The sequence below is a fragment of the Urocampus carinirostris genome, chromosome 12 (genome assembly GCF_059441175.1).
Source record: "Urocampus carinirostris isolate Australia breed hairy pipefish chromosome 12, RoL_Ucar_1.0, whole genome shotgun sequence".
Lineage (NCBI taxonomy): Eukaryota > Metazoa > Chordata > Actinopteri > Syngnathiformes > Syngnathidae > Urocampus > Urocampus carinirostris.
Window position 1 is genome coordinate 28,770,062 of NC_142360.1, and position 27,278 is coordinate 28,797,339.

The following is a 27,278-nucleotide window of genomic DNA, read 5'->3' on the forward strand; positions in this document are numbered from 1 at the left end:
AGAACATATTTATCTCTAATTGTTAGCTGTTAGCATTGCTTTAGGGGTCACTAGCTGCAACCAGCACAACATTCACAAACGGCATTAGAGGCTTATTTCATTTTCGACAATGGATTGGTCCGGCCCCGCCTTACAGTATTTTCGATTTAGCCCTCCTTCGATTTCATTTATATTTGATATGTCCTCCAGGTCCTGTGCTGCGAGCTGAAGAAAAGGACACCATCAAGGTGGTCTTCAAGAACAAAGCCAGCCGGCCTTATTCTATGCAGCCTCATGGCGTTCAATACAGCATCGAACAAGATGGAACTCTCTATCACAATGAATTGGAAGGTAAGCTGCATCATGGAATGAAACCCATGTTTAACCCATGTTTGCTTATACCTACATTGTGTATGATCTTCTACATTCAGAGTCCTACACTGCAAAAAAAATGAGGGAGTTGAAACATGAAGAAAGTAAGTGAGGCAATCGGCCTTAAAGGTATTTACAGATTCTAAATCCTGCAAAATGTGGGGAAAGAGTAAATAGCTTTTGCATAAAATCTCGATTAATTCCAAGTAGAAGACAGCCTCTCTTCCGGGTCCTAAACGGCTCTTCAGGTTGTTTTTGCTTCTTTAATCTCAACATGACCAAATATTAAGTAAAATTATGCACAAATTGACCTAAAGGAAGAGGGTAATAGAACCAATTAAGAACAAAAATACCAAAATGAAAAAGTAGTGAAAATCTGAGAAAAAAAGAAACAAAAGGAAGAGAAAAAAAGAAAGAAGAATTTAGAAAAAAGCCAGAAAAAAAGAAAAGAAAGAAATGTAGGAAAAAAAAGTAAATAGAGAACAAAAAGAAAAAAGTAACAGCTCGGAAAAAATAAACACAATGAGATTTTTTTTAAAGGAATTTAAAAAAAAGTAGAAAAAAACACCGAAAAAAGAAGAAAAAGTTTGTGTTGCATTCAAATAATTTCCAATTACTGTATATCAAGTGAATCGTGTTGCCAACATTGTACTTCCACTAAAAAATGTGATTAAGTACAGTTCTGTAGCTTACAACCGACTAAATTATCCCCCCAAAATGTTTATGTATTATGCGACAAAATATATCAGGAAATAAAAAGAAATGGAAATCTTGTGAAAGAATTGTAAGAACAAACGACGTTTGTAGGCCGTACAACCTTTGCAATCGTACGTGAGTCAATTCATTCAAAAGAGAAAAATAATTTTGCATTGCCGTAAACTCAGCAAAATGTAACGTGATGTCAAGTTTTGGACGTTTTGATAATTAATTATCTTGCCACACTTGGGATTATGGTGGCTCACTGTTGTTTCAAGCGTTGCTCACCGACCCGTGGAAAATTACAGGGAACATTGCTGTTCACTACAATCGGCGTCTGTTTCGGAGCTGCCTCATATGTCGTGTCAACGGGATTTACCATTTTCAGAGCGACGTGTTCCACCGATGATGTCACAGCTCTACAGGAAACGAGCTAGATGGATCGACTTTAAGATTAAGGCATTATTCTGGGGGGAACTCAACACGTTCTGTGCCTAAATGAAAAAACTTTGGTCTTTGTGAATTCCTTTAAGAATGTAAGGAAGCCTGGTTTCAATTCTTATGGGGTTGTTTAGTAAATTTGTGTACAAACAGGGATTGTAAAGCCGGTTCCAGCTGCTCTGGTCCAACCAGGGAGGACTCACACCTATGAGTGGCTTGTGCCTGTGGGTGCTGGACCTGTTCAAGGGGAGGCAGACTGCCTGTCATACCTGTACTACTCGGCCGTGGATCCTATCAAAGACACAAACTCTGGACTGGTTGGACCGATGCTTGTCTGTCGACCTGGTTCTCTCAAGAAAGGGCTACAGGTAAAAAAAAACATTTAGATTTTAGTTTTTGTTTTGTTTTTCGCGGTGTTAGGAATGAAATATTAAAATGTACCGTTTACCAAATTGTTCGAATTAGTTATCTGACTCCATTAACCAAACACAACCTACATTCTCCTAACAATGCGCGCTCCTTTCTTGATGTGAAAAGATGGACAAGAGACCGGCATTTCCACACGGGGGCAGATTTAATTTCTTAAATAAATTAGCTAAGTGGGCAGCACGGCGGCGCAGTGGTTAGCACATGTGCGGCACAGTTCAAGTCATGGGAACCTTCTGCGTGGGTTCAAATCCAGCTCCAGACTTCCTGTGCTGAGTGTGTATGTTCTCCCCGTGCTTGCGTGGGTTTCCTCCGGGCACTCCGGTTTCCTCCCACATTCCAAAAACATGCATTTCAGGTGAAATGGCCGGTCCAAATTGTCCCTAGGTGTGAATGAGCGAGTGAGTTGTCTGTCCCCGTGTGCCCTGCGATTGGCTGGCAACCAGTTCAGGGTGTCCCCTGCCCACTGCCCGATGATTGCTGGGATGGGCTCCAGCACCCCGCGACCCTACTGAGGATAAGCGGTGCAGCTAATGAGATGAGAAATTAGCTTGAGTCTCTGTCCAGCCTCCTCTCTCGATCTTTTTTGCTTCCTCCTCGGCCCACGTTTTTTCCCGCAAGATGGTGTGCCAGCTCCTCCCATGGGCGTGCCAGGAAAACGCCCCACGTGGGCTCCACGGCTCCGCCACCTCGCCTCGAAGTCTGAAAAACTCATAACAGCAGAGCGCTTATCAAAACAACTTCTCCAAATAATGCCTGCCCTCCTGCGTCAGAGTTCTGCTATCAACAGAATTAAACAAAACATTCCGCATTCAGTTCAGCGTGACCTGAAACCACTTGGTGAAAATCTTCATTGCATTCAATAAATTATTATCTTATCAGCTATACGTCCCGTTCCCGCCGTTCCTGTAACAACATTTTCCACCGGGGTGCCCTGACCTCGCACCCCAGCCTAGTCAGTGAATATCTTTTACATTAAATGTAACTTGTATTCAATCGTATAAAATCCCTTATAGTCAAATGTATAAAATCCTTTAGCAGCGATTGCGTTCCAAAGAGGCCCCGGGATAGTCCAACCTACAAATTAGATTTACAGGCTCAAGAATTTGTTGAACAAATAAAAGTATTGTACAGTAATCCCTTGCTGTATCGCAATTCACTTATCGCGGTTTCAATACTTCAATACAGATTTTTATTGTGCATTGTGTTCTGCATACTGATTGGCTAAACAGAAGAAGATGTTTCTATCACCAACAAAATTGGACTTCTCAACCTGCTAAACTTGCTGTGGAGACACACGTGGGTCTTTGGTGCTTTTTCAGAGATGTTTGATGATAGAAACATGTGGTTTCTGTAGGACAGAACCGGAAGTCAAGTCAAGTCATGTCATGTTTATTTGTACAGCCCATAATCACAAAGAGTCTCAAAGGGCTGCGCAGATCAAAGACAATTGCAAACTATTACTACAGACTATTATGATACCATCCCCTGATATCAACAATTATAATTATTATAATAATTATAATCAACCTATTGGAGAGCATCACTTGGAAATTAACGGTCACAAGACCCGCCACCAGTGACTGTGACATCATCACTTTAAAAGGAGAAGCGCAACAGCTTTCTACTTCTCTTTACCTGCGTTCCAAGTGCCTAGTCAAGTCAAGTCATTTTTATTTGTATAGCCCTTAATCACAAAGAGTCTCAAAGGGCTTCACAGATTATTACACTATATTACACAGACTATTTTTCAGAATATTATCATACATTCCCCTGCTCTGGAGCCGATGAGAAGAGTAGGTTATTCATATGGTATAGAGTAGAAGTGAGTTTTAAGTTTAGATTTAAACATTTCCACTGAGGTTGCAGATCGGATCTCAGGGGGAAGAGCGTTCCACAGCACCGGTGCCCGGATGGAGAACGCTCTCGAACCAGCAGAACACTTCTTTGCTCTTGGGATCACCTGAAGACCGGCACTCTCAGATCGTAGGCTTCGGACCGGGACATAGGGGCAAATCAGATCTGAAAGATAAGAGGGAGCAAGTCCATGTATGATTTTGTATAATACTAAGAGAACCTTGAAATCACATCTAAGGCTAACTGGGAGCCAATGCAGGTTAGCCAAAATCGGTGTGATGTGATCGGACTTTTTTGTCCTAGTTAAAAGCCTCGCTGCGGCATTTTGTACCAGCTGAAGAGACTTGATTCTTGACTTCGGGAGACTAGAGAGTAGTGCATTACAGTAATCGAGACGGGAGGTAACAAACGCGTGAATTATAATTTCCGCATCCGACTGAGACAGTATAGAACGAATTTTAGCAATGTTACGAAGAGCTCCCCTCTTAGGAAGGGGGTGACGCGGCCAGGACTAAGATGGCCGATTGACATGTATGTGACATTTTTAGATGTGCTTGAATAAAGGTAAATGCAGTTTTCCATCACGTCCAAATAATCTCAGCAAAGCATCATATGAAGTGGATCGTGTCCTTAATCCATACAGTTGTGCAATAAACGGCAAGATTATTTTTAAAATTATAATTTGACAGAAGTTATTTGCTAAATCAAAAACAATTATGAAGTACAGCACTTTTTTAAAGGTATTTGTTAAAGGTGGAGTGTGTCGTTGGAGGTGTCCTTCAAAAGTTACATCCTATCTCTGTTAAGTATGTGTTAAACATGCCCAACTGAGCTCAAAGAGCCATTATGCTTTATTTCTCATTGCACCTATGTTCTTTTATCTTAGTTTTATTAGTCCTGTTTATCCGAGTGCGTCTAAAAAAATGCATGTACTTGCACGCAAATCATGTGTTATTATCTGCCGCTAGCTCCTGGCTTAAAGTCATGATTGCAGCCTTAAGTCTTCAAATCCAGCACCCCACCTTCAAAAAAATACTTGAGCCTGTCACAAGCCAGAAACGGAGACAGGACCCAGTCGCGTTCGTTTACTCAGTTTTATTAAACTGCAGGGATACTGGTCACTAGCCGGGACGGGAGAGCAAGGGCGGTATCGAGTTCAGAAAAGAGGTCGGTGACAGGTATCTGGCAGGAAACGGGGCAAAACAGTTCGGAGGTCGGGATGGCAGATCAGGGCAGAAACGGGTCCAGAGACAGGTCGGCAACAGGTATCAGGCAGAAGAAAACAGGGCAGGAAAATGTTGGACGGAATGAGCTTGCCTAGCTGGGAGCATAGGTTCGCAAACGGTCTGACGGCTTCCTCTTGGAAGCCAGGGGTTTAAAAGGAGTCTCTTTGCCAATCAGCGCTCAGGGCAGTCACAAATCAGCAATCTTGACAGAGCCTGTAAATCGGGTTTGTTCTCTAGTAATAAATGAACAATTGAATAAATAAATGTATGGATAAAGGTTTCTACTTTGATCTTGACCATAGCGGAAAGTTTTTGGAACACATCCATCACGAAAAACTAGGGATTATCATACAATAAACTTTTTTTTTTAACAAATAAATTCTGTACCTTTATATTTCATTTTAAAAAAATAATCGTTATGCTGTACTGCATTGCAATATAGCAGGCGTCAGCGACACAAATTTTCAAAAGAGCCATATTGGACCCTAAAATTACCATAAATTTCGGACTATAGAGCGCACCTGATTATAAGCGGCACCCACCACATTTTAAGAGGAAAACCGATTTTGTACTTACATCTGTATATAAGCCGCATGCGCCCACATTAAAAAATGTAACACACACACAAAATTAACCCAGACCCGACTTTAAGTCCCACGATTGTAACTAAATATCCTTCATTAAAGTATACAGTCCAAAAATCACAGCCGGCAAAATGAACGGAAAATGATACCGGTACTTAAGGTTTGATGCAGACCTGCAGAGTCCGGGTCCCGTTGAAAGTAATCCAACGAAAAAGGTGTATATTTCCAAAGGTGAGGGTGGGAGAAATATATATCCACTAAATATATATCTCCTGACGGACAGACCTTTTCGTTTCATAAATCTAAGACACCACGACGGTCCTCCTTTGAAATCCGGAATTTTCTTTTCGGTGGCGATTGTTTTTGCTTTCAGTCTGATCCGCACAGTCGAAACACCTCGGCCATCTGCTCTCTGTGTGTTCACCCAGTCTTCTAGAAGGTCTTCCAGTTCGGGCCACCTAGTTTTATTACCTCGAAAAGCTTTTTTCGCCTTTTTACATTTCTCCAGTTCTTCCCGCTGCCGTTTCCAGCGTCTCACTATCGATTCGTTTATGCAGTAGCTCCGTTTCCTTCTTTATCGGACTGCTCGATTGCTTTTAGCTTGAAAGCTGCGTTATGTGCCTTTCTTTTTGCATTTTGCATGATGAGGGTATGTTTACGCTAATTTGTGCACAAGCCAAGAAGTTGCAGTCTTCCTCTGCGCATATATTCCACCGGTCTAAATCTTACCTTTTGTACTCAAGCACCGCTGGCGGCCATTAGAAAAATGACATAAATTGGCCGCATCACTGAATAAGCCACAGGGTTGAAAGTTTGGGAAAAAAGTAGCGGCTTATAGTCCGGAATTTACGGTACACATTGTCACATACCTGTCAACCTGTACAGTTGTGCCGTGCAAAGTACGTTTTTCATGCATTTTAAGACGTGAACGACGTACAAGAAAATCTGTACGGAAAAACGCAAATTAGTCTATGATGGGTACTATCCGGTATACACCGACTATCACCGAACGGCAAATCAATCAAGTCAAACAAGTTCGCCGCTGTAGCCTCTATCTCGGTATCGTTTTTTGTTGTTGTTGCAAACGAAGCGAGCGGTTTGATGCTAATGTGCGCATGCGTCTGCCGCCTGGGGATTTCCCATCATGCATTTTTCCGGAAAAAAACAAAAAAAAAACATATGGTGTACGATTCTTTTGTATTTTGTTCGGGACAGGTATGCTGTCACTTTGATTGAGTTGTTTTATGTCATGGCACACTTTAATCTTTTTATGTCCACCCGTAGAAGAACTACAAAAAGGAGTTTCACCTGCTGGCCACTGTTTTTGATGAAAACCTGAGCTGGTTTTTCGATGATAATATTCGAGCCTTTGCCACAGCGCCATCCACTGTCAACAAGGATGATGACGCCTTCGTTGAAACCAACAGGATGCATTGTAGGCAATCATCTCTATACCAGTTCGTTATTATAATTCATAATGTAGTTCAGGGGTGTCAAACGAGTTTGAACCTGGGGGCCACATGCTAAAAAATAAAAGAAAAACACGGGGCAGGACTAGTTCATGAGAAAGAAAGAGAGAGAGAGAGAGAGAGAGAGAGAGAGAGAGAGAGAGAGAGAGAGAGAGAGAGAGAGAGAGAGAGAGAGAAAAGATAGTTAATGAAGAAGTGAGACACATGGAGACAGGAAGAAAGGAAAGAGAAAAGGGAGAAGAGAGAAAAAGAGAGAGCGAGGAAGATGGAGAAAGAGAAAGAGAGAGGGGAGATGGGAGGCGACGAAGACAGAAATAGAGTAAAAAAAAGCAAGAAAAGGAGCAAGAGAGAGAAAAACAATCAGTAAAAGGAGAAAATAATAGAGAAAAAGGGAAAGAACGCAAGATATGAGGGGTGAAAGAGAGCGTGAAAAAAAGCGAGAAACAGAGCAAAGGAGAGAAAAACAAGCAGTTAAAGGAGAAAATAATAGAGAAAAAGAGAGGGAAAGAACGCAACATATGGCGGGTGAAAGAGAGAGAGAGAGAGTGAGAAAGGGAAGGTGAAAGAGAGAGAATGAGAGAAAGAAAAAAGAGAGACACAAAAAAGCTTGACAAAGAGAGGGAGGAAGAAATAGGTAGAAAAAAAGACGAATAAATAGAGAGATAAAGAGAGAGAGAGTGAGAGAGGGAGAGAGAAAGGGAGAGTAGAGGGTTAATGAAAAAGTGAGACACATGGAGAGAGAGAGGAAGGAAGGAAGATGAAATGGGGGAGGAGAGAAAAAGAGAGAGCGAGGAAGAGCAAGAAAGAGAAAGAGTGAGAGAGAGAGAGACAAGAATGGGAGGCGACGAAGACAGAAATTAAGTAAAAAAGTGGGAAAGAGAGCAAAAGAGAGAAAAACGAGCAGTAAAAGGAGAAAACAATAGAGAAAAGGAGAGGGAAAGAGCGCAAGATATGGCGGGTGAAAGAGAGAGAGCGTGAGAAAGGGAAGGTGAAAGAGAGAGAATGAGAGAAAGAAAAAAGAGAGACGGAAAAAAAATTGACAAAAAGAGTGAGGAGGAAATAGGTAGAAAAAAAGACAAATAAATAGAGGGATAAAGAAAGAGAGAGAGAGAGAGAGAGAGAGAGGAAGGGAGGGAGAGAGAGGGGGGTGGGGAGAGGGAGAGAAGAGGGTTAATGAAAAAGTGAGACACATGGAGAGAGGAAGGAAGGAAGGAGAAAAGGGCATGAGAGAAAAAGAGAGAGCGAGGAAGAGCAAGAAAGAGAAAGAGTGAGAGAGAGAGAGAGAGAGAGAGAAGGGATGGGAGGCAACAAAGTCAGAAATAGAGTAAAAAAGCGAGAAAGAGAGCAAAAGAGAGAAAAACAACCAGTAAAAGGAGAAAATAATAGAGAAAAAGGGAAAGAACGCAAGATATGGCGGGGTGAAAGAGAGAGAGCGTGAGAAAGGGAAGGTGAAAGAGAGAGAATGAGAGAAAGAAAAAAGAGAGACAGATAAAAGATTGACAAAGAGAGTGAAGAAGAAATAGGGAGAGAAAAAAGACAAATAAATAGAGGGATAAAGAAAGAGAGAGGGGGAGGGAGAGAAGAGGGTTAATAAAAAAGTGAGACACATGGAGAGAGGAAGGAAGGAGAAAAGGGGAAGAGAGAAGAGAGAGAGAGAGAGAGAGAGAGGGAGAGAGATAGAGAGAGAGAGAGAGAGAGAGAAATACAGTCGGAAAAGTACAAAAAAAGAGAGAAAAGACCAGTCAGAAAAAAAGAGAGAAGGAAAGAGGAAAATAAAAAAAGAGAAAGAGAGAGAGAGAGAGAGAGAGAGAGAGAGAGAGAGAGAGAGAGAGACAGAGACAGAGAGAAATACAGTCGGAAAAGTACAAAAAAAGAAAGTAAAGACCAGTCAGAAAAAAAGAGAGGAGAGAGCAGAAGAAAGAAAGAGAGGAGAGAGCGAAAGAAAGAAAGAAAGAGAAGAGAGAGCGAAAGAAAGAAAGAAAGAGAGGAGAGAGCGAAAGAAAGAAAGAAAGAAAGAAAGAAAGAGAGGAGAGAGCGAAAGAAAGAAAGAAAGAGAGGAGAGAGCGAAAGAAAGAAAGAAAGAGAGGAGAGAGCGAAAGAAAGAAAGAAAGAGAGGAGAGAGCGAAAGAAAGAAAGAGAGGAGAGAGCGAAAGAAAGAAAGAGCGGAGAGAGCGAAAGAAAGAAAGAGCGAAAGAAAGAGAGGAAAGAGCGAAAGAAAGAAAGAGAGGAAAGAGCGAAAGAAAGAAAGAGAGGAAAGAGCGAAAGAAAGAAAGAGAGGAAAGAGCGAAAGAAAGAAAGAGAGGAAAGAGCGAAAGAAAGAAAGAGAGGAAAGAGCGAAAGAAAGAAAGAAAGAAAGAGCGAAAGAAAGTAAGAAAGAAAGAAAGAAAGAAAGAGCGAAAGAAAGTAAGAAAGAAAGAGCGAAAGAAAGAAAGAAAGAAAGAGCGAAAAAAAGAGCGAAAGAAAGAAAGAAAGAAAGAAAGAGCAAAAGAAAGAGCGAAAGAAAGAAAGAGCGAAAGAAAGAAAGAGCGAAAGAAAGAAAGAAAGATAGAAAGATAGAAAGAAAGAAAGTAAGAAAGAAAGAGCGAAAGAAAGAAAGAAAGAAAGAAAGAGCGAAAGAAAGAAAGAAAGAAAGAAAGAAAGAAAGAAAGAAAGAGCGAAAGAAAGAAAGAAAGAAAGAAAGAAAGAGCAAAAGAAAGAAAGAGCGAAAGAAAGAAAGAGCGAAAGAAAGAAAGAAGAGAGAGAGAGAGAGAGAGAGAGGAGAGAGAGAGAGAGAGAGAGAGAGAGAGAGAGGAGAGAGAGAGAGAGAGAGAGAGAGAGAGAGAGAGAGAGAGAGAGAGAGAGAGAAAAGCGCGATATAAAGAAAGAGAGAAAAATGAAAGAGGGAGATAAAATAAATACATTTTCAACACATTTTTGTGAGTGGCACCTGGCTTTGGTGACATCAGGTGGGCATATTGAAAACTGCAGGTCATTTTTCTCTGTCTTCATGCGGAACGCCTCTTTTGACACCCCTAGTGGAGTAAATGCAAACTAAATGTTTTGGAGTTTTTTTTCACAGTTGCACGGTTTAAGTGTTGCCATTTTGTCCCTTTCAGCCATTAACGGTTTGGTCTACGGGAACCTCCAAGGCCTTACGATGTGCAAGGGGGACAAAGTCACATGGCATCTTTCGGGTCTGGGTTCGGAGACCGATGTCAACAGTTTTTACTTCCAGGGAAACCGCTTCCTCTTTCGCCAGAACCGACTCGATACCATTTCGGTTTTTCCACACATCTCGCGCACCGTCACCATGGAGCCAGACAGCATCGGTGAGGATTGATATCACAGATCATGGGTGTCAAATTCACACACCTGTCAACAGTGTTCCCTCTAAGCTGCGCGCGTGCGCAGTTGCGCACTGCTCGCACATTCTCGGCGAAAATCTAGCCAGCGCACAAAAATGAGGGCTCAAAATTGCTAATTAAGAAGTGACTTAATCAAAGTTACAGTGCATGAAGGTAAAAATACACGGGTTCCCCCGACGTTGTGTCCTAAATGCGGTATTTTGAAGTCAAGTCGAAGTAGAACGAAGTTGAGTAAAGTTAGTAGAGTTCGTCGAGAACCGGCTTCTTCGGCTCGGCTCACTAAAAGCAACCGGCTCTTTCGGGTCCTAAACGGCTCTTCGGGTTGTTTTTGCTTCATTAAACCCTACATGACCAAATATTATGTAAAATGATGCACAAAATGACTTAAGGGAAGGAGGGGAAATAGAACAAAAAAGAAAAAAATACCAAAATGAAAAAGTGGTGAAAAGCTGAGAAAAAAAGAAACAAAAGGAAGAGAAAAAAGAAGGAAAATTCAGAAAAAAACAGAAAAAAGAAAAAGAAATGTAGGAAAAAAGTAACAGCTCAGAAAAAATAAACACAATGATATTTTTTTCAAAGGAATTAAAAAAAAAGTAGAAAAAAACAGGGAAAAAAGAAGAAAAAGTTTGTGTGGCATTCAAATAATTTCCAATGATATCAAGTGAATCTTGTTGCCAACATTGTACTTCCACTAAAAAAATGTGATTAAGTAGAGTTCTGTATCTTACAACCGACTAAATAAACCCCCAAAAATGTTAATGTTATGCGACAAAATATATCAGGAAATGAAAAGAAATGAATATCTTGTGAAAGAATTGTAAGAACAAACGAAAGTTTGTAGGCCGTACAACCTTTGCAATAGTACATGAGTCAATTCATTCAAAAGAGAAAAATAATTTTGCATTGCCGGAAACTCAGCAAAATGTAACTTGATGTCAAGTTTTGGACATGTTTGATCATTAATTATCTTGCCACACTTGGGATTGCCATTGCTCACTGTTGTTTCAAGCGTTGCTCACCGACTTTGTGTGAACGCTCAGACCCGTAAGGAAAATTACAGGGAACATTGCCTGTCAACCTGTACGTTTTTGCCGTACAAAGTACGTTTATTATGTATTTTAAGACGTGTACGACGTACAAGAAAATCTGTATGGAAAACCGCAAATTTGTCAATGATGTGTACCATTCGGTATACACAGACTATGACGAAACGGCAAATCAATCAAGTCAAACGAGTTCGCCGCGGTAGCCTCTATCTCGGTATGGTTTTTTTTTCCGTTGCAAACAAAGCGAGCGGTTTGATGCTACTGTGCGCATGCATCTGCCGCCTCGGATTTTACGTGGTAGTTATGTAGTGAAAGGAAGTCCGTCTCTTTTTAGAGAACCGGCTTTTTCGGCTCAACTCATTAAAGACAGCCGGCTCTCAAACGGGTCACTTGCTTTGATGCATTATACAGCACCCTCGCTTTGCTCGCAGGTGAAAAAAATCAAGTTAAGAGAATTTTAAGATGCTACCGGTAGAGGGCCAAGGAAAATCCGTACGGAAAACCGCAAATTTGTCAATGATGGGTACCATCCGGTATACACCGACTATCACCAAACGGCAAATCAATCAAGTAAAACCAGTTCGCCGCGGTAGCCTCTATCTCGGTATGGTTTTTTTCGTTGCAAACAAAGCGAGCGGTTTGATGCTACTGTGCGCATGCGTCTGCCGCCTCGGATTTCACATCATGCATGTTAGATTATTTTGTATTTTGTAAGGGAAAATCCGACAGTTTGTAAGGGCATGGAGCCCTGGAGCGCGACAGGTAATCAGGTATGCCGAAAAAGCCAGTTCTCTAAAAAGAGACGGACTTCCTTTCACTACATCAAACCGCTCGCCCGCATAATAAACGTACTTTGTACGGCAAAAACATACAGGTTGGCAGGTATGCAGTATCAAATTATTATCTGATTGTTGGTGCCAACAATCTGGCCCGTGGCCATATGCTCGACCCCCTTTTCCTACTCATCAATTTTTTATTTCCCAGGTCGTTTTGAAGTGGCGTCCCCTACTCTCAGCCATTATGGTGGAGGAATGCGGGCGAACTACACAGTAAACAAATGCAGCCTTTTTCAGCGGCAGGGTGAGACCATGTTCCACTTTAAAACCTACTACATCGCCGCCATTGAGACAGTATGGGACTACTCTCCCAATCGTACTTGGGAGGCTGAAATGTTTCGTGGCAAAAAAAGGTAACTCGGACAGATTCCATTTTTAGTTCCATGTTTTCATAATGAACATCACTGGATTCCGATATTTTGGAGGCCAGCCTGATGGCCCATCCCTATAAATCTCGCTATCCACTCCTTTCTCTCTTTTCTGTAGTCCAGCATCTGTCTACCTCAACCAAGAAGGTGGTTTCATTGGTTCACGCTACAAGAAGGTGGTTTATCGGCAGTTCACCGATGACAAGTTCACCACACAGGTGGAAAGGGGGGCTGACATGGAGCATCTTGGGATTTTGGGTAAGCTTTAAGGGTCTTCATTATTCATCCATCCATTATCTTCACCGTTTCCGGTGTTGGGTCGCAGGGCCAGCAGGGAAGCCCAGACCTTCTTAGCCCCAGCCATTTCATTCAGCTTTTCCAACGGGATCCCGAGGCGTCCCCATGCCAGCCCAGAGAATAGAATAGAATATACCTTTATTGTCATTGTTACAAAATGGGTTGAGCATATTGTGACAACGAAATTGGACGTGGCACTCCAGTCTCACATTTTACAGTGCGGATAAAAGAAAGCAAAGAAGATAAAGGAACAAAGAAGATGTTTGTATTGTCCTTGTTGCAGGCTTTGTTTTCCTCCGGAGGTGAGGGACAGACAGAGATGGCCGGATCCAACTAGATGTTTGATATTAGAGACGTATTCTCTCCAGCGTGTCCTGGGTCGTCCCCGTGGTCTCCTGCCGGTGGGACATGCCCGCATCACATCCCAGGGAGGTGTCCAGGAGGCATCCTTATCAGATGCCTGAGCCACCCTAAAATGGTTCCTCTCAACACAGATGAGAAGCGGCTCTGTCCTGGATGTGTCATGATTGCTGATTCAGGGCACCTGTGGCTGCCCCGTTGGCGACGACAGCCGTGGTTGCTGATTGGCTCCTTGCCACTTTTTAAACCCCCTGTTACCGGTGTCAGACCGTTTGCGAACCTATGCTCCCAGCTAGGCAAGCTCCATACCTTCCGACATTTTCCTGCCCTGTTTTCTCCTGCCCGATACCTGTTGCCAACCTGTTTCTGGACGCGTTTCTGCACTGCTCTTCCCTCCCAACCATTGACCTGTTTTGCCCTGTTTCCTGCCTGATACCTGTTGCCGACCTCTTTTCTGGACTCGACACTGCCCTTGCTCTCCCGTCCCGGCTAGAGACCAGTATTCCTGCTGCCTACAATTAACCTCACTCGACACGGAAGTGCCACTTCCGCGTTCCTGCCACCTGCTACCCGTGTCCATCAATCATCGGATCGTAGAAGCAAGCCCTGCTCTCTCTCTTTATCAATAAAACTGAGTAAACGAACACTATATCTACGGGAGAGCCTAGCTACCCTGCAGAAGAAACTCATTTCAATCGCTTGTGTATGGGATCTTGTTCTTTTGGTCATGACGCACAGTTCATGACCACAGGTTATGGTAGGAACATAGTTTGACCGGTAAATCGAGAGCTTTCAGCTCAGCTCCTTCTTCACCACAAAGGACCGGTACAGGGTATGCATGACAATAGACTCTGCACTGTGGGGTCTAAATCGACCTCTAACATGTCCTGCAACGCTAAAAACATGTCCTGCAACGCTAAAAAAAATACACCAGGCATTGAAGTTGTTACAACTGCAGTTGGAAAGGGGAAGTCAGGAGAGGAGGAACTTATTCACGTCCGTCTCCTTGGCTGTGCTCCTTAACTCTGGGGGGCCCTTCCCCCACCAAACTGCATTTATTTAAGCAGAACAAAGGAAGAGAAAGAAACGCCCCTTTGGGCAGTACCAATATCTGAAACAGAAACGTGATACCACCTGGTTTAGATATACACACTTTGGGGGAAGTACCCTAAGCCCACCTTGCATGCACCAATCGGTCTTTGGATCTCCGATTCGACCCTACCATGCCTCGTGAACAAGACTCAGAGATACTTGATCTCCTACACTCTGGGCAATGATCTCATTCCCAACCTGAAGAGGGCATGATGCCACCCTCTTCCAGCTGAGAACCATGGTCTCGGACTTTGACGTGCTAATCTTCACACTCAACTGTGAACCACTCCAGTGAGAGTTGAGGATCACGGCTTGAGAAGCCAACAGCACCACATCATCTGCAAAATGCAGAGATGCAATGCTGAGGCCCCCAAACCGGACCCTTTCAAAACCACGTCTGCGCCTATAAATTCTGTTCATAAAAGTTGTGAACAGAAGCAGTAACAAGAGGCAGCCTTGGCAGAGTCCAACTGGAAACAAATTCGACTCACTGTCGGCAATACGATGTCATGGTTGCCATGGCGCCCAATTGGTCCCCACCGTGTGGCGCCAGGTTCTGTCACGGTTGCCACGGCGCCCAATTGGCCCCGCCCACTGACACCAGCTGAAACGCGTTGACAGATTGCTGCCGGACTACTAACGTGGTCTCGCGAGTTGCCTGGTGTCAGAGCGTCTGCGAAACTCCTGCTAGACTCTGTGTGATATGCCAAGTCCTGTGAATTTGCCGGTGTTTGATCCTGTTTTATTTTCGGCCCGATCTGTTTGATTTTGACCACGCTTTAGTTCTGATTTCAATCCACTTCGATTCCCGGATCGAGTGTGCGCGCATTACTCCTCTCCCCAATAAACTGTGAGTAACGTTACGCGATTGGGTTCTCATTCCTGTTTCCTGTCCTGGTTCGTGACATACGAATCAACCACTGGCACCGGTCATACAGAAATTGTAGAGCTCGGATGAGACTGTCTGGTACCCCATACTAAATATATACTCCCAAACGCCTGTAGATCGAATGGGCAAACTCTCATGTACTCTCAAGGACCCTGCAGAGTGTGTTGAGCTGGGGCCTCCAACATGGTGGTATAGACATAAGTCTATTTAACCCTATTTTTAAAAACTAACATTTCTAAAAACTAACAAAAATGTAGAGTTTCGAAAGTGCAGTGGTGACTACATGCGCCTAACCTGCGAAAGATCCCCGGTTAGAGACCGGATGGAAAGTGTTAGGAATTTAAATATCAAAATGTATCGTTTACCAAATTGTTCGAATAAGTTATCTGTTATCTACATTCACCCAACAATGCGCGCTCGTTTCTTGATGGGAAAGATGAACAAGAAAAGCCGATATTTTTACACGGGGGGCAGATTTAATTTCATTAGCCATTTAACTAAGTGTACTCCATTGAAAATGGCCGAATTAGTCGAATTAGTGTCGTGGGACTCTCTGGCAAGCCTTCTCTGACGTCCTCTAGCTTTCTCCTCTCGGCCCACGTCTCCCCGCAAGATGGCGTCTCGACTCCTCCCATGGGCGTGCCAAGGAAGCCCCTCCCTGGGCGTCGCAATGTCTGGAAAACTCAAAACAACACAGAGCGTTTCTACGTCATCAAGGCCTTGTTCTCAAAACATTGCCTGCAGTCCTCCGTCAGAGTCCTGTTATCAAAATTCCCTAGTCAAAATATTCTGTATTTGGAACGCCGTGACCTGTCATTGAACTATATCGGTGAAAATTTTCATTGCACTCAATAAATGTAACTTGTATTCAATCATATAAAATCCTTTATAGTCAAATGTATAAAATCCTTCTAAAGACATGTTGGCCTGGAGGGAGGGATGGGTGCCACCAGGCTGTACTTGCCCAAGACACACAGCAGGAAATGGTGCCCCTACAACCTGTGTGCTTAAGAGATCCAACCAATCAATAACATAGTAACAAGTAATGACATAATGTGTTGTTTTATAAATTAAATAATAAATATATCAATCTATTCAAGTATTAATAATTATAATTATTTTCAAGCAACTAAGAGAGTATAATGACAATATATTAAACCAATACATTTATTCATATTTTAATTGATTTATTTTACAGGTAATACAACAACATAAATTCCAATTGATGGGTTTTATAAAGTGAATGAGCAAAAAGATCATGGGTGTCAAAGTCATTTAGGGTAGCTTTGGTTTTAGCTTTCTCTCCGGCTAGTTACCGTAAATTCCGGACTATAAGTCGCTACTTTTTTCCCTAACTTTCACCCCTGCGGCTTATTCAGTGATGCGGCCAATTTATGTCATTTTTCTAACGGCCGCTAGCGGCGCTCGAGTGTTGCTACCATTAACTGCCCTGTCAGAGCTATATTATTATTATTATTAAAGCTTTAAAAACTCTCTCGGTGTACTGTCTTTCTTTGTAAATATGTGTAACCCATGTATAATATGTATTTGCAACTGTATATTTTTGTAATGAATTAATTTGTATTTATTTTAGACACTTATTCTGATATGTTTTGCACGGGTGAACGAAAAAGGAGGGGCGGAACAAACGCGGGATGCCGAGTTTAAGTGGGGACCGCTAAAGGTGAGGGACAGACAAGGAAAGAAGAGGGGGTAAAAAGTTGGTTAAAGAAAAAGGAGTTGCGTGAGTAAATGTGTTCATCTGATATATTTTTCTCACCCTTACCTTTGGAAATATACACTTTTTTCCTTGGATTACTTTCAACGGGACCCGGACTCTGCAGGTCTGCATCAAACCTTAAGTACCGGTATCATTTTCCAGTCATTTTGCCGGCTGTGATTTTTGGACTGTGGACTTTAATGAAGGACATTTAGTTTCAATCGCGGGACTTGAAGTCGGGTTTGGGTTAATTTTGTGTTTGGGTTACATGTTTAAATGTGGGCGCATGCAGCTCATATACCGGTGCGGCTTGTGTATGTACAAAATCGGTTTTCCTCTTAAAATGTGGTGGTGCGGCTTATAATCAGGTGCGCTCTATAGTCCGGAATTTACGGTAGATGACTTTGTGGTCATTTAGCTAGCTATCTTGCGCCCTTATCAAGCTACCTTTTTTGTCATTTAGCAAAGCATCTAGCTAAGTTGCTATTTTCAAAATTCACATCAAACTGGGTGCCCTCTGCGCTAATTAGTGGAAAGGTTGAAAATGGTTGGAGGCCCTCTGGTGTAGACCTTGAATTCTTCATGGCACAAAAAAATGATCATCTGTTAAAGTTCGCGGTATCCATTTTTGTTTCAGGTCCAATGATCCATGCAAAAGTTGGTGACAAGGTGAAAGTGGTTTTCAAGAACATGGCTTCTCGTCCGTATTCAATCCACGCTCACGGGGTTAAGACCGAAGATCCCAATGTTTACGTCACTAATCCGGGTAAGCTAAAGAGCTAACCATGAAAACAATTTAGGAGAAATGCCAAAATGATCATTCTATCCAAGTACAGTACAGTGGTACCTCTACATAAGAGCTTAATTTGTTGCAGGATCGTGCTCGTTGCTCCAATTCCTCATGTAAAAGATATTCAAAATATACGTAAAAAATGATAAATATTTAATCATGAAGTTAATAAAGATTCATATACTGGTAATAACCTCAGCGCATGCAAAGAAAGCACTTTTAACTTTGGCTCCCGTTTTGATCCCGACCTGTTTCCTGTATTGATCCCCGATCCCAGCTTTGTTCCCCTGTCCCGGCGACCCCTATCCTGATTCTGTTTCCTGTATCGGTCCCTGATCAATGCTCCGTTCTTCTGTCCCGGCGACCCGTATCCTGATTCTGTTTCATGTATCGATCCCCGATCCAAGCTTTGTTCTCCTGTCCCGGCAACCCTTATCCTGATTCTGTTTCCTGTATCGATCCCTGATCAATGCTCCGTTCTCCTGTCCCGGCTACCCGTATCCTGATTATCTTTCATGTATCGATCCCCGATCCAAGCTTCGTTCTTCTGTCCCGGCTACCCGTATCCTGATTCTCTTTCATGTATGGATCCCTGATCCATGCTCCATCTCTCTTGTCCCGGCTACCCGTATCCTGATTCTCTTTCATCTATCGATCCCCGATCCAAGCTTTGTTCTCCTGTCCCGGCTACCCGTGTCCTGATTCTCTTTCATATATGGATTCCTGATCCATGCTCCATTCTCTTGTCCCGGCTACCCGTATCCTGATTCTGTTTCCTGTATCGATCCCTGATCCAAGCTTTGTTCTCCTGTCCCGGCGACCCCTATCCTGATTCTGTTTCCTGTATCGATCCCTGATCCCTCATCCATGCTCCGTTCTCCTGTCCCGGCTACCCGTGTCCTGATTCTGTTTCCTGTATCCATCCCGGATCCATGCTTTGTTCTCCTGTCCCGGCGACCCATATCCTGATTCTGTTTCCTGTATCGATCCCCGATCCATGCTCCTGTCCCGGCGACCCGTATCCTGATTATCTTTCATGTATCGATCCCTGATCCAAGCTCCGTTCTTCTGTCCCGGCTACCCGTATCCTGATTCTGTTTCCTGTATCGATCCCTGATCCAAGCTTTGTTCTCCTGTCCCGGCGACCCGTATCCTGATTCTGTTTCCTGTATCGATCCCTGATCCATGCTCCGTTCTCCTGTCCCGGCTACCCGTGTCCTGATTCTCTTTCATATATGGATTCCTGATCCATGCTCCGTTCTCCTGTCCCGGCTACCCGTATCCTGATTCTCTTTCATGTATCGATCCCTGATCCAAGCTTTGTTCTCTTGTCCTGGCGACCCGTATCCTGATTCTGTTTCCTGTATCGATCCCCAATCCAAGCTCTGTTTTCCTGTCCCGGCTACCCGTGTCCTGATTCTGTTTCCTGTATTGATCCCCGCTCTCTGGCTTCCCGCTTGTCCCGGCTACCCAAATTGTTCCGATCTCCGACCATGCTCCGTCTCCCGTCCTGGCTGACCGATTTGTTCCGATCTCCGACCACACTTCGTTCGCGAGGGCTTCCCGCACCACATTGCTATCCTTTTCCTCTCGCCCTGACTTCCCAGATGCCTTAATAAAGCATTGTGTGAAACGTTACGCATTTGGGTCCCTGGCTTGTACCAGTCGTGACAAAAAATATAACATTTTTAAACCATTAACCAGACACATGTACACAATTTTCATATTTCCCGACTCTGTCCTTCTTTGACTAGATTGTTGTTTGCCATTTATCCTTCTCCTTATCAGTAACTTTCTTGGGACCTATTATCATCGGCAGAAAAAGGAAATGAAACCAACAAAATCACAATAAAACGAGATGTGGTCCCTCTCAAAAGCGCCGATTGACAAAACGGGAAGAAGAAATCGAGCAGGGCATTATCACCATCTACTGATAAGGAGTGTTATCAACCCCTTTGTCTTTTCTTCTTAAGATTATTTTGCCAAGGCGAAGGCCTGCAACCCACTAAAAACGGATCCGCGACCTAGTTTTGGCCCCGGACCCACTAGTTTAGAAACACCGCCCTACAGGTGCCTGATGGAGCGAGTTGATAGTAGTAAATGGTAAATGGTCTGCATTTCTATAGCGCTTTTCAAGTCAATGAAGTCCTCCCAAAGAACTTTACAATGCACTTCACACTTACCCATTCACACACACACTCACACACCAATAGCGGCCGTGCAGCCATGCAAGGCGCCGACCTGCTTATTGGGGGCATTAGGGATTCAGTGTCCTTTAAGTGAGCCGAGCCGAAGAAGCCGGTTCTCGACAAACTCTACTAACGTTACTCAACTTCGGTCTACTTGGACTCGACTTCAAAATACTGCATTTAGAACACAGCGTCGGGGAAACCCGTGTCTTTTTACCTTCATGCACTGTAACTTTGACTTAATTCGCTTCTTAATTTGTCATTTTGAGCCCTGATTTTTGTGCGCTGGCTAGATTTTCTTCTGCGCTGAGAATGTGCGAGCAGTGCGCAATTGCTTAGAGCAGGGGTGTCAAACTCAATTTACCTCGGGGGCCACAGGATAGAACAAACATTCCCTCGGGGGCCGGACTAGTAGATTAGAGAGAAAGAAAGAGAGAAAGAAATAAGACAAAGCGAAAGAGAGAAAAAGAGGGTGGGACAAAGAAAGTGAGAAAGGGAGAGAGAGAGAGAAAAAAAGGAAAAAGAGAGAGAGAGAACGTGAAACGTGAGAAACAAGAGATAAAGACAAATAATGAGAGAGGGGGAAAGAAAGAGAGAGAAAGAAAAATATCCAAAGAGAAATAGAAAGAGAGGAGAGAAAAAAGAAGGAGAGAAAGAGAGAATGGGAGAAGGAGAAAATGGGAAAGCAAGAGAGAGAGAAAGAGAGACGAGAGAGAGAGAAGGAAGAATGGAAGAGAGAGCAAAATAAGGTAAAAAGACAAAGAGAGAGAGAAAGAGACAAAGAGAAACAAAGAAAGAGACAAAGAGAGACACAGAAAGTGAAAGAGAGAGACAGCGAGAGAGAGAAAAAGGGAAGGGAAAAAAAAAGAGAGAGAGGGAGAGAGAAATAAATACAAGTACAGTGTCTTTGTTCGAGGCACCTGGCTTTGGCAACATCAAGTGGACATATTTCAACCTACAGCTTGTTTTTCTCTTGCGCTTCACTGAGCGTTGTCTCGCGGGCCGGATTCCATCCCTTAGCGGGCCTGATGTGGCCCCCGGGCCGCATGTTTGACACCCCTGGTTTAGAGGGAACACTGCTGAAATGTCAAATGTGGTGAACTTCACAGGCGAGACTCATGTCTACGAGTGGTACGTTAATAAGAATACCGGCCCGACCACTGAGCAAGAGGAATGCTCCGTGTCGGCATATTACTCCACAGTGGACTTGGGAAAGGTGCGTACATGGCAACATGCATGTTTGTGCAACAAACAATCTATTCGTTTTGAATATTCGACTAATCCAGGAATGTCAAATTCAGTTTGGCTCTGAGGCTGGATCCAGACCATCTATTCTCAGGGGGGTTGGAGCAGATACATCGACTCCAAATTTTTAGCTTTGTTCTTTTTTTTATATAGCGCTTTTCAAGTCAAGACTTCCCAAAGCGCTTTACAGTGTGCTTCACATTTACCAATAGCGGCCATGTAAGGCGCTAACCTGCTTATTGGGGGCATTAGGGGTCAGTGTCTTACCCAAGGACACTTCGACATGTAACACGGAGGAGCCGGGATTCGAACTGTGATCTCTTGATCCCAAGACGAGCGCTCTACCTCCACTGCCGCCACTATTATGCTTTATAATCAGTCTTTAGTAACTACCCTACATATTATGATTACAGATGACAGGTGAGCTTTTTAAACACAAACAATTGGGACAAAAGATGTTTATGTTTGGCATTGACTGGTTTCTTTTAACAGTTAAGTGAATGCAGTTTTACACCTGAACCAACACACCACGATGTACAAATTCAACATTGCCTTCCAGTTTTCAGATTTAAAACGGGCATGAACAGGTCTTCAACAAGGTAAAGCAATGGTCTGGCCACGGGCAGTCCCAAAAGGAGGGTTAAAGTACTCCAAAAGCAATCAGTCCAATGCGTCTCAGCCAGTGTTAAGAGGCGGGGCCAGCTGGGCGCCATGACAACCGTGCAGGACATGACATTAAGTGAATGCAATTTTACACCTGAACCAACACACCACGCTTTACAAATTCAACAATGCCTCCCAGTTTTCAGATTTTAAAAATAAATCATAACTTTTGATTGAAATAACATCAAGATGCTTTTTTTGTTAATTAAAATCATCCGACGGACTGGATATTTCCTGCAGGCTATATGTTTGACATTCCTAGACTAATCTTTTGATTATGTTATCTTGATCTTAAACTATGAATTTGGTGAAACTAATTGTTTCTTTTCCCTTAAATAATTATTTGGTTTCTTTTTCTTTTTTTATAGTAATTTTATCTTGTGTATAGAAAAAGTATAGGATTTCCATTTGCAGTTACCTCAGATTACCAAGAGGATGCCACATATCCACACTTTAAAATAATAATCAGTCTCATAACTCTAAAACAGCTACACTTTTATGTATTAATTTTGTGGTTCATTGATTTGATGATGAAATAATTATTCAGTCAAAAATACACACACATTGAAGAGGGGTCAGAAGCAGAAAAAATGGCCAGTATAGTGTTGTAGAAAATAAACTTGTAGAATAGATTTGCATACATTTAGAAAGAAATGTAGAAAGACTTGCGTACAGTAGTCAGAAATGTTGCTTACATTTTGGGAAGGTCTCGGCAGACGAATTAGTATAAACAATCCTCCTTAAGGGAAGACAAGAGATAACGGCAAAGGGCAAGGTGACATAAACTGGCATAAACTTAAAAGCACTTCCAAATGGGGACGGAACCCTGGGCATGTGCGCCTTCAGGCGTGAAAAGGAACGGGGCCAAACCGGGTACACGTGCTATGTTGAAAACTATAAAAACCCACTCCGTCTGGAGATTCTTTGAGTTTTCTTGTTGAAATTGTGAACCAATAAAAAAGAACTCCCTCTTACGTCATTTGATTCCTGCATTTCTTTGAACACGTATGAGACGATTCAACAAATTGGTCTTATCTTCATCAAACCCATCTGAAGGGACAATAGTTATGTAAATCATTGTTTTAATTTTGTAATAACACCAACTCATATTACCTCTCATTAACCATCAAAAACAGATGGGAATATTCACTGTTGAGATTGCAATTGATTTTTGCAAAGTTTGATATCTGTCAGCAGGGTTGGGTAGGGTTACTGTAACTGGATTACTTTCAATTACTTTTGGATTACTCCAATACCAAATATGCTAATAAAATACTAAAGAAACTAAATATGAATAAAATGACTAAATTTTGTGCAGCCTTGGGGAGTAACGGAATACACGGAACGGCAACAATGATGTTGGCAAGCTGTTTGGATTTATTTTCATTTTGTTTCTGTCGCATTTTATGTCAGTTTTGCCGGAGATCAAAGAGATCAAAGCCAGGAGAGAAAGCTTACCACGTGTTGTGAGTCATCATTTTATTCATATTTAGTTTCTTTTGTCTTTTATTAGCATATTTGGTATTGGAGTCATCCAAAAGTAATTGAAAGTAATCCAGTTAAAGTAACTCTACCCAACCTCGTCTGTCAGTTATCTGCATGATTGATTGTCAAATTAATCGTCAAATATTTTTAGCACTCGATGATTCGATTTGGATTGATTAATCAGTGGTTACACCTCCAACGTCTCACTTCCCTGTCTGCCAGGACCTGTACAGTGGTCTAATTGGCCCCTTGATCATCTGTCGACGTAGTTGGGCCAGGTAAGGATTTGATTATATGATGTGTGCTTGTGTTGATTTTAGTAGACACTCAAAATAAGAAGAGAAGACATCACTGTATTTTGAACCTGCAACGAGGACAGATAGAGAAGCCTCCAGATCAGGAAATCCAATCTGTTCTCAAGGCCCTTCCCTGAGCCCTTTATATTACATCATTTAATTGCATCTTCTAGATCAGCAACACGATTGGTCGATAGCAACAATGATGTACCGGTAATAGTAAAAACAACGAAACAACAGTGTGCAATAAATGTCGAAAATAACTGGAAAAATGTGAAATCCTTTGCAGGTGTCCGATGTTCAGAACAGATTACACTTATCAGGTTGCGATAATAACTTCATTTACATAATGTGATTGTGAGGTGAATGTTTGAAAAGAGTTGAATGATGATGTGTTTTTGCTTTGTTCATAAATACAAATTGCTGACGTGGAATTTGATCTGTCCTCTTAAGAACTTTGGGCCTGAAGAAAGAAATCGAAGAGTTTGCTTTGCTGATGCTGGTGTTTGATGAAAATGAGAGCTGGTGAGTAGAGATAAAATATCTATCTAATCTAAACTGCGGAGAAGGCAATGGATGTCCCCAATACCAAATATGCTAATAAAAGACAAAAGAAACTAAATATGAATAAAATGATGACTCACAACACGTGGTAAGCTTTCTCTCCTGGCTTTGATCTCTTTGATCTCCGGCAAAACTAACATAAAATTGTTGGAATAATGTACATAAGTTATTCAACTTTACTATAATTCATGTGTGTTATATGTTTTCTTGTGAGATATTGTGCTCACAAAATCAAGATATTCTCTCAGCAAAAGTCTTCCACTACACCCTGGCAAGAGAGAATAAAATGGTGTTAATCAGTTACAGATTTGACCTGCAGATCAAGGATCTTTTCCTGAAGTATAGCATGAAGAGAGTTAATCAGTCACATTTCAAATAACAAGTTGTTGTGCAAGAACTGGATTTTAATGGAAAAATTCAACCTTCAACCAACCCCTAACCCTTAGTGTTGAAACCACCTTGTAACTAGGGCGTTCCTTTTCTGAATAAAAGGCAAGGTGAGGGAAGGCTACTTTGGAGTGAGTTGGAGGAACTGTAACCAAAAGCAGTTTTCCGTTCGCTTCCCTTGCATGTAATTATACACAATTCTCTATGTCCTTTTTGTATACAGGTTTTTGTTACAAGTGTTGGGTTGAACCCGACAAAAATGCGACAGAAACAGAATGAAAATAAATCCAAACAGCTTGCCAACATCATTTTTGCCGTTCCATGTGTTCCGTTACTCCCCAAGCCTGCACAAAATGGAGTCATTTTATTCATATTTAGTTTCTTTTGTCTTTTATTAGCATATTTGGTATTGGAGTCATCCAAAAGTCATTGAAAGTAATCCAGTTAAAGTAACCCAACCCAACCCTGATGATGAAAATCCAGAAAGTAGAGAAATCACAAAAAGTAAACCGCGTCACAACAAGGGATTACTGTCTATACATCCGGTCATTTTGAATGAGCTTAATTGATGAGCAGTGTTTCCGAACCAGGTATTTGGATGAGAACATCAGAACCTACATCAGGAACCCACGGCCAAATTTAAAGGAAGATGAAGACTTTATAAAGAGCAACCAGATGCACGGTCAGAAAAGCTTATTTACGACTTAAACTACTATGCCCTTATTAACATGAACTGGAATTTGATGTCATTTGTATACACTCAGCCATCAACGGTTTTGTGTATTCCAATCTGATCGGTCTGAACATGGAGGTCGGGGATAAGGTCTACTGGTATCTGATGGGCATGGGTAATGAAGTGGACATGCATGGTGTGCACTGGCATGGGCACAGTGTGGAATACAAGGTAATCGCCATTTTAAAATTGTATTCAAGTAAAAATGTAAAGCCTCTTCTTTTATTTCTTCTCAGTTAGGTGGAGGCCCACATACTACTGATGTGTTTCAGCTTTTTCCAGCCACCTTTCAGGTAAAAGCTGTCGGGGTTGGGTAGGATTACTTTAACTGGATTACTTTCAACTACTTTTGGATTACTCCAATACCAAATATGCTAATAAAAGACAAAAGAAACTAAATAGGAATGAAATGAGGGAATTTTGTGCAGGCTTGGGGAGTAACGGAATACATGGAACGGCAAAGATGATGTTGGCAAGCTGTTAGGATTTATTTTCATTTTTTTTCTGTCGCATTTTATGTTCGTTTTGCCGGAGATCCAAGAGATCAAAGCCAGGAGAGAAAGCTTACCACGTGTTGTGAGTCATCATTTTATTCATATTTAGTTTCTTTTGTCTTTTATTAGCATATTTGGTATTGGAGTCGTCCAAAAGTCATTGAAAGTAATCAAGTAATCCCTGTAGCAGTACAGTGGCCCCTCAGTGACCAGATCCTCTAGTGACGAGAAATTCGATATACGAGACGTTTTTTGAGCTGTTAGGTTTTAAATATTAAAATATATCGTTTACCAAATTGTTCGAATTAGTTATCTGACTCCATTAACCAAACACAACCGACATTCACCTAACAATGCACGCTCGTTTCTTGATGGAAAATATGGACAAGAGACCGGCATTTCCACACAGGGGCAGATTTAATTTCTTATACAATTTAACTAAGTGAACTCCATCAAATTAGCCGAATTAGTGTTGCTCGAGTCTCTGTCAAGCCTCCTCTCTCGTTCTCTTGCTTCTCTCTCGGCCCACGGATATCCGCAAGCTGGTGTGCCGGCTCCTCCCATGGGCGTGCCACGGAAGCCCCCCATGTGGGCTCCATCATCTCGGAGAAGAGCGTCCCGATGTCTGTAAAACTCATAGCAGCAGAGCGTTTATCAAAACAATGCCTGACGTCCTGCGTCAGAGTCCTGTTATCAAAACTCCCTAGTCAAAATATTTTGCATTTGGAACGGCGTGACCTGTCATTGAACTGAGAATGTGCGAGCAGTGCGCAATTTCTGATGGGGAAGATTGCTTTGAGATATGAACAAATTCTAGAGGGGCCACTGTACTCTCCTAATATATGTATTGTTGAGAAAATAAACTAGGTTACTAACCTACCCTCCTTTGTAGACAGTAAAGATGTATCCTAAGCATCCCGGAACATGGATGGTTCACTGCCATATTGCGGAACATATTACCGCTGGCACAATTGCCGTGTATAATGTCAGAGAAAAAGGTGAGTAATATTTGTACATAATCATATATTTGTACAAAAATACAGTGACGGTAGGAATATCACATAAGTTAATGTGTGACCGCCCTTTTCTGTTTACAGACGACAAAAGGAGAGTCGGTTGAATATGGCGAAAGTAAGAAGAGTGCGATGGATCTGGAATTTGTATTGAAAAATAAATGGTGTACTGTATACAAAAAAGGATTGAACTTCAATACATGAGCTTTTGAAATCAGCGCCTTCATTTTTATCAACATCAGTGACTGATACGTTGAAGTATTGGGAGTATAATAAACACAATTCAATTTGCAAAAATTTGACATCATGCAGCTCAGTCAAATGGGAGCCAAATGAATGGTAGGATCGTTAATAGTTCTCTTTATCAATAGACAATCTGATTTCGACAAAATATTCTAAGTTTGTCGTGATTATTAT

At 42.2% G+C, this 27,278-nt stretch overlaps 1 protein-coding gene across 2 annotated transcripts in view; it reads left to right on the forward strand.

The window, feature by feature from the left end:
- Positions 1-27,075, forward strand: part of cp (ceruloplasmin) — a 48,716-nt gene extending 21,641 nt beyond the window's left edge. Inside the window, exons 9-24 of one of the 2 annotated variants that reach the window (XM_088350476.1) lie at positions 190-330; positions 411-455; positions 1,642-1,856; positions 6,866-7,016; positions 10,146-10,358; positions 12,425-12,629; positions 12,763-12,902; positions 17,640-17,768; positions 21,091-21,197; positions 23,597-23,652; positions 24,124-24,195; positions 25,212-25,303; positions 25,386-25,525; positions 25,591-25,647; positions 26,741-26,846; positions 26,946-27,075. In XM_088350476.1, coding sequence (XP_088206602.1) covers positions 190-330; positions 411-455; positions 1,642-1,856; positions 6,866-7,016; positions 10,146-10,358; positions 12,425-12,629; positions 12,763-12,902; positions 17,640-17,768; positions 21,091-21,197; positions 23,597-23,652; positions 24,124-24,195; positions 25,212-25,303; positions 25,386-25,525; positions 25,591-25,647; positions 26,741-26,846; positions 26,946-26,968 — 1,892 coding nt within the window. In that variant the 3' untranslated portion in view covers positions 26,969-27,075. The remainder of the gene's footprint in view (positions 1-189; positions 331-410; positions 456-1,641; positions 1,857-6,865; positions 7,017-10,145; positions 10,359-12,424; positions 12,630-12,762; positions 12,903-17,639; positions 17,769-21,090; positions 21,198-23,596; positions 23,653-24,123; positions 24,196-25,211; positions 25,304-25,385; positions 25,526-25,590; positions 25,648-26,740; positions 26,847-26,945) is intronic. The other variant, XM_088350477.1, reaches the window with a different exon arrangement.
- Positions 27,076-27,278: the final 203 nt, after the last annotated feature.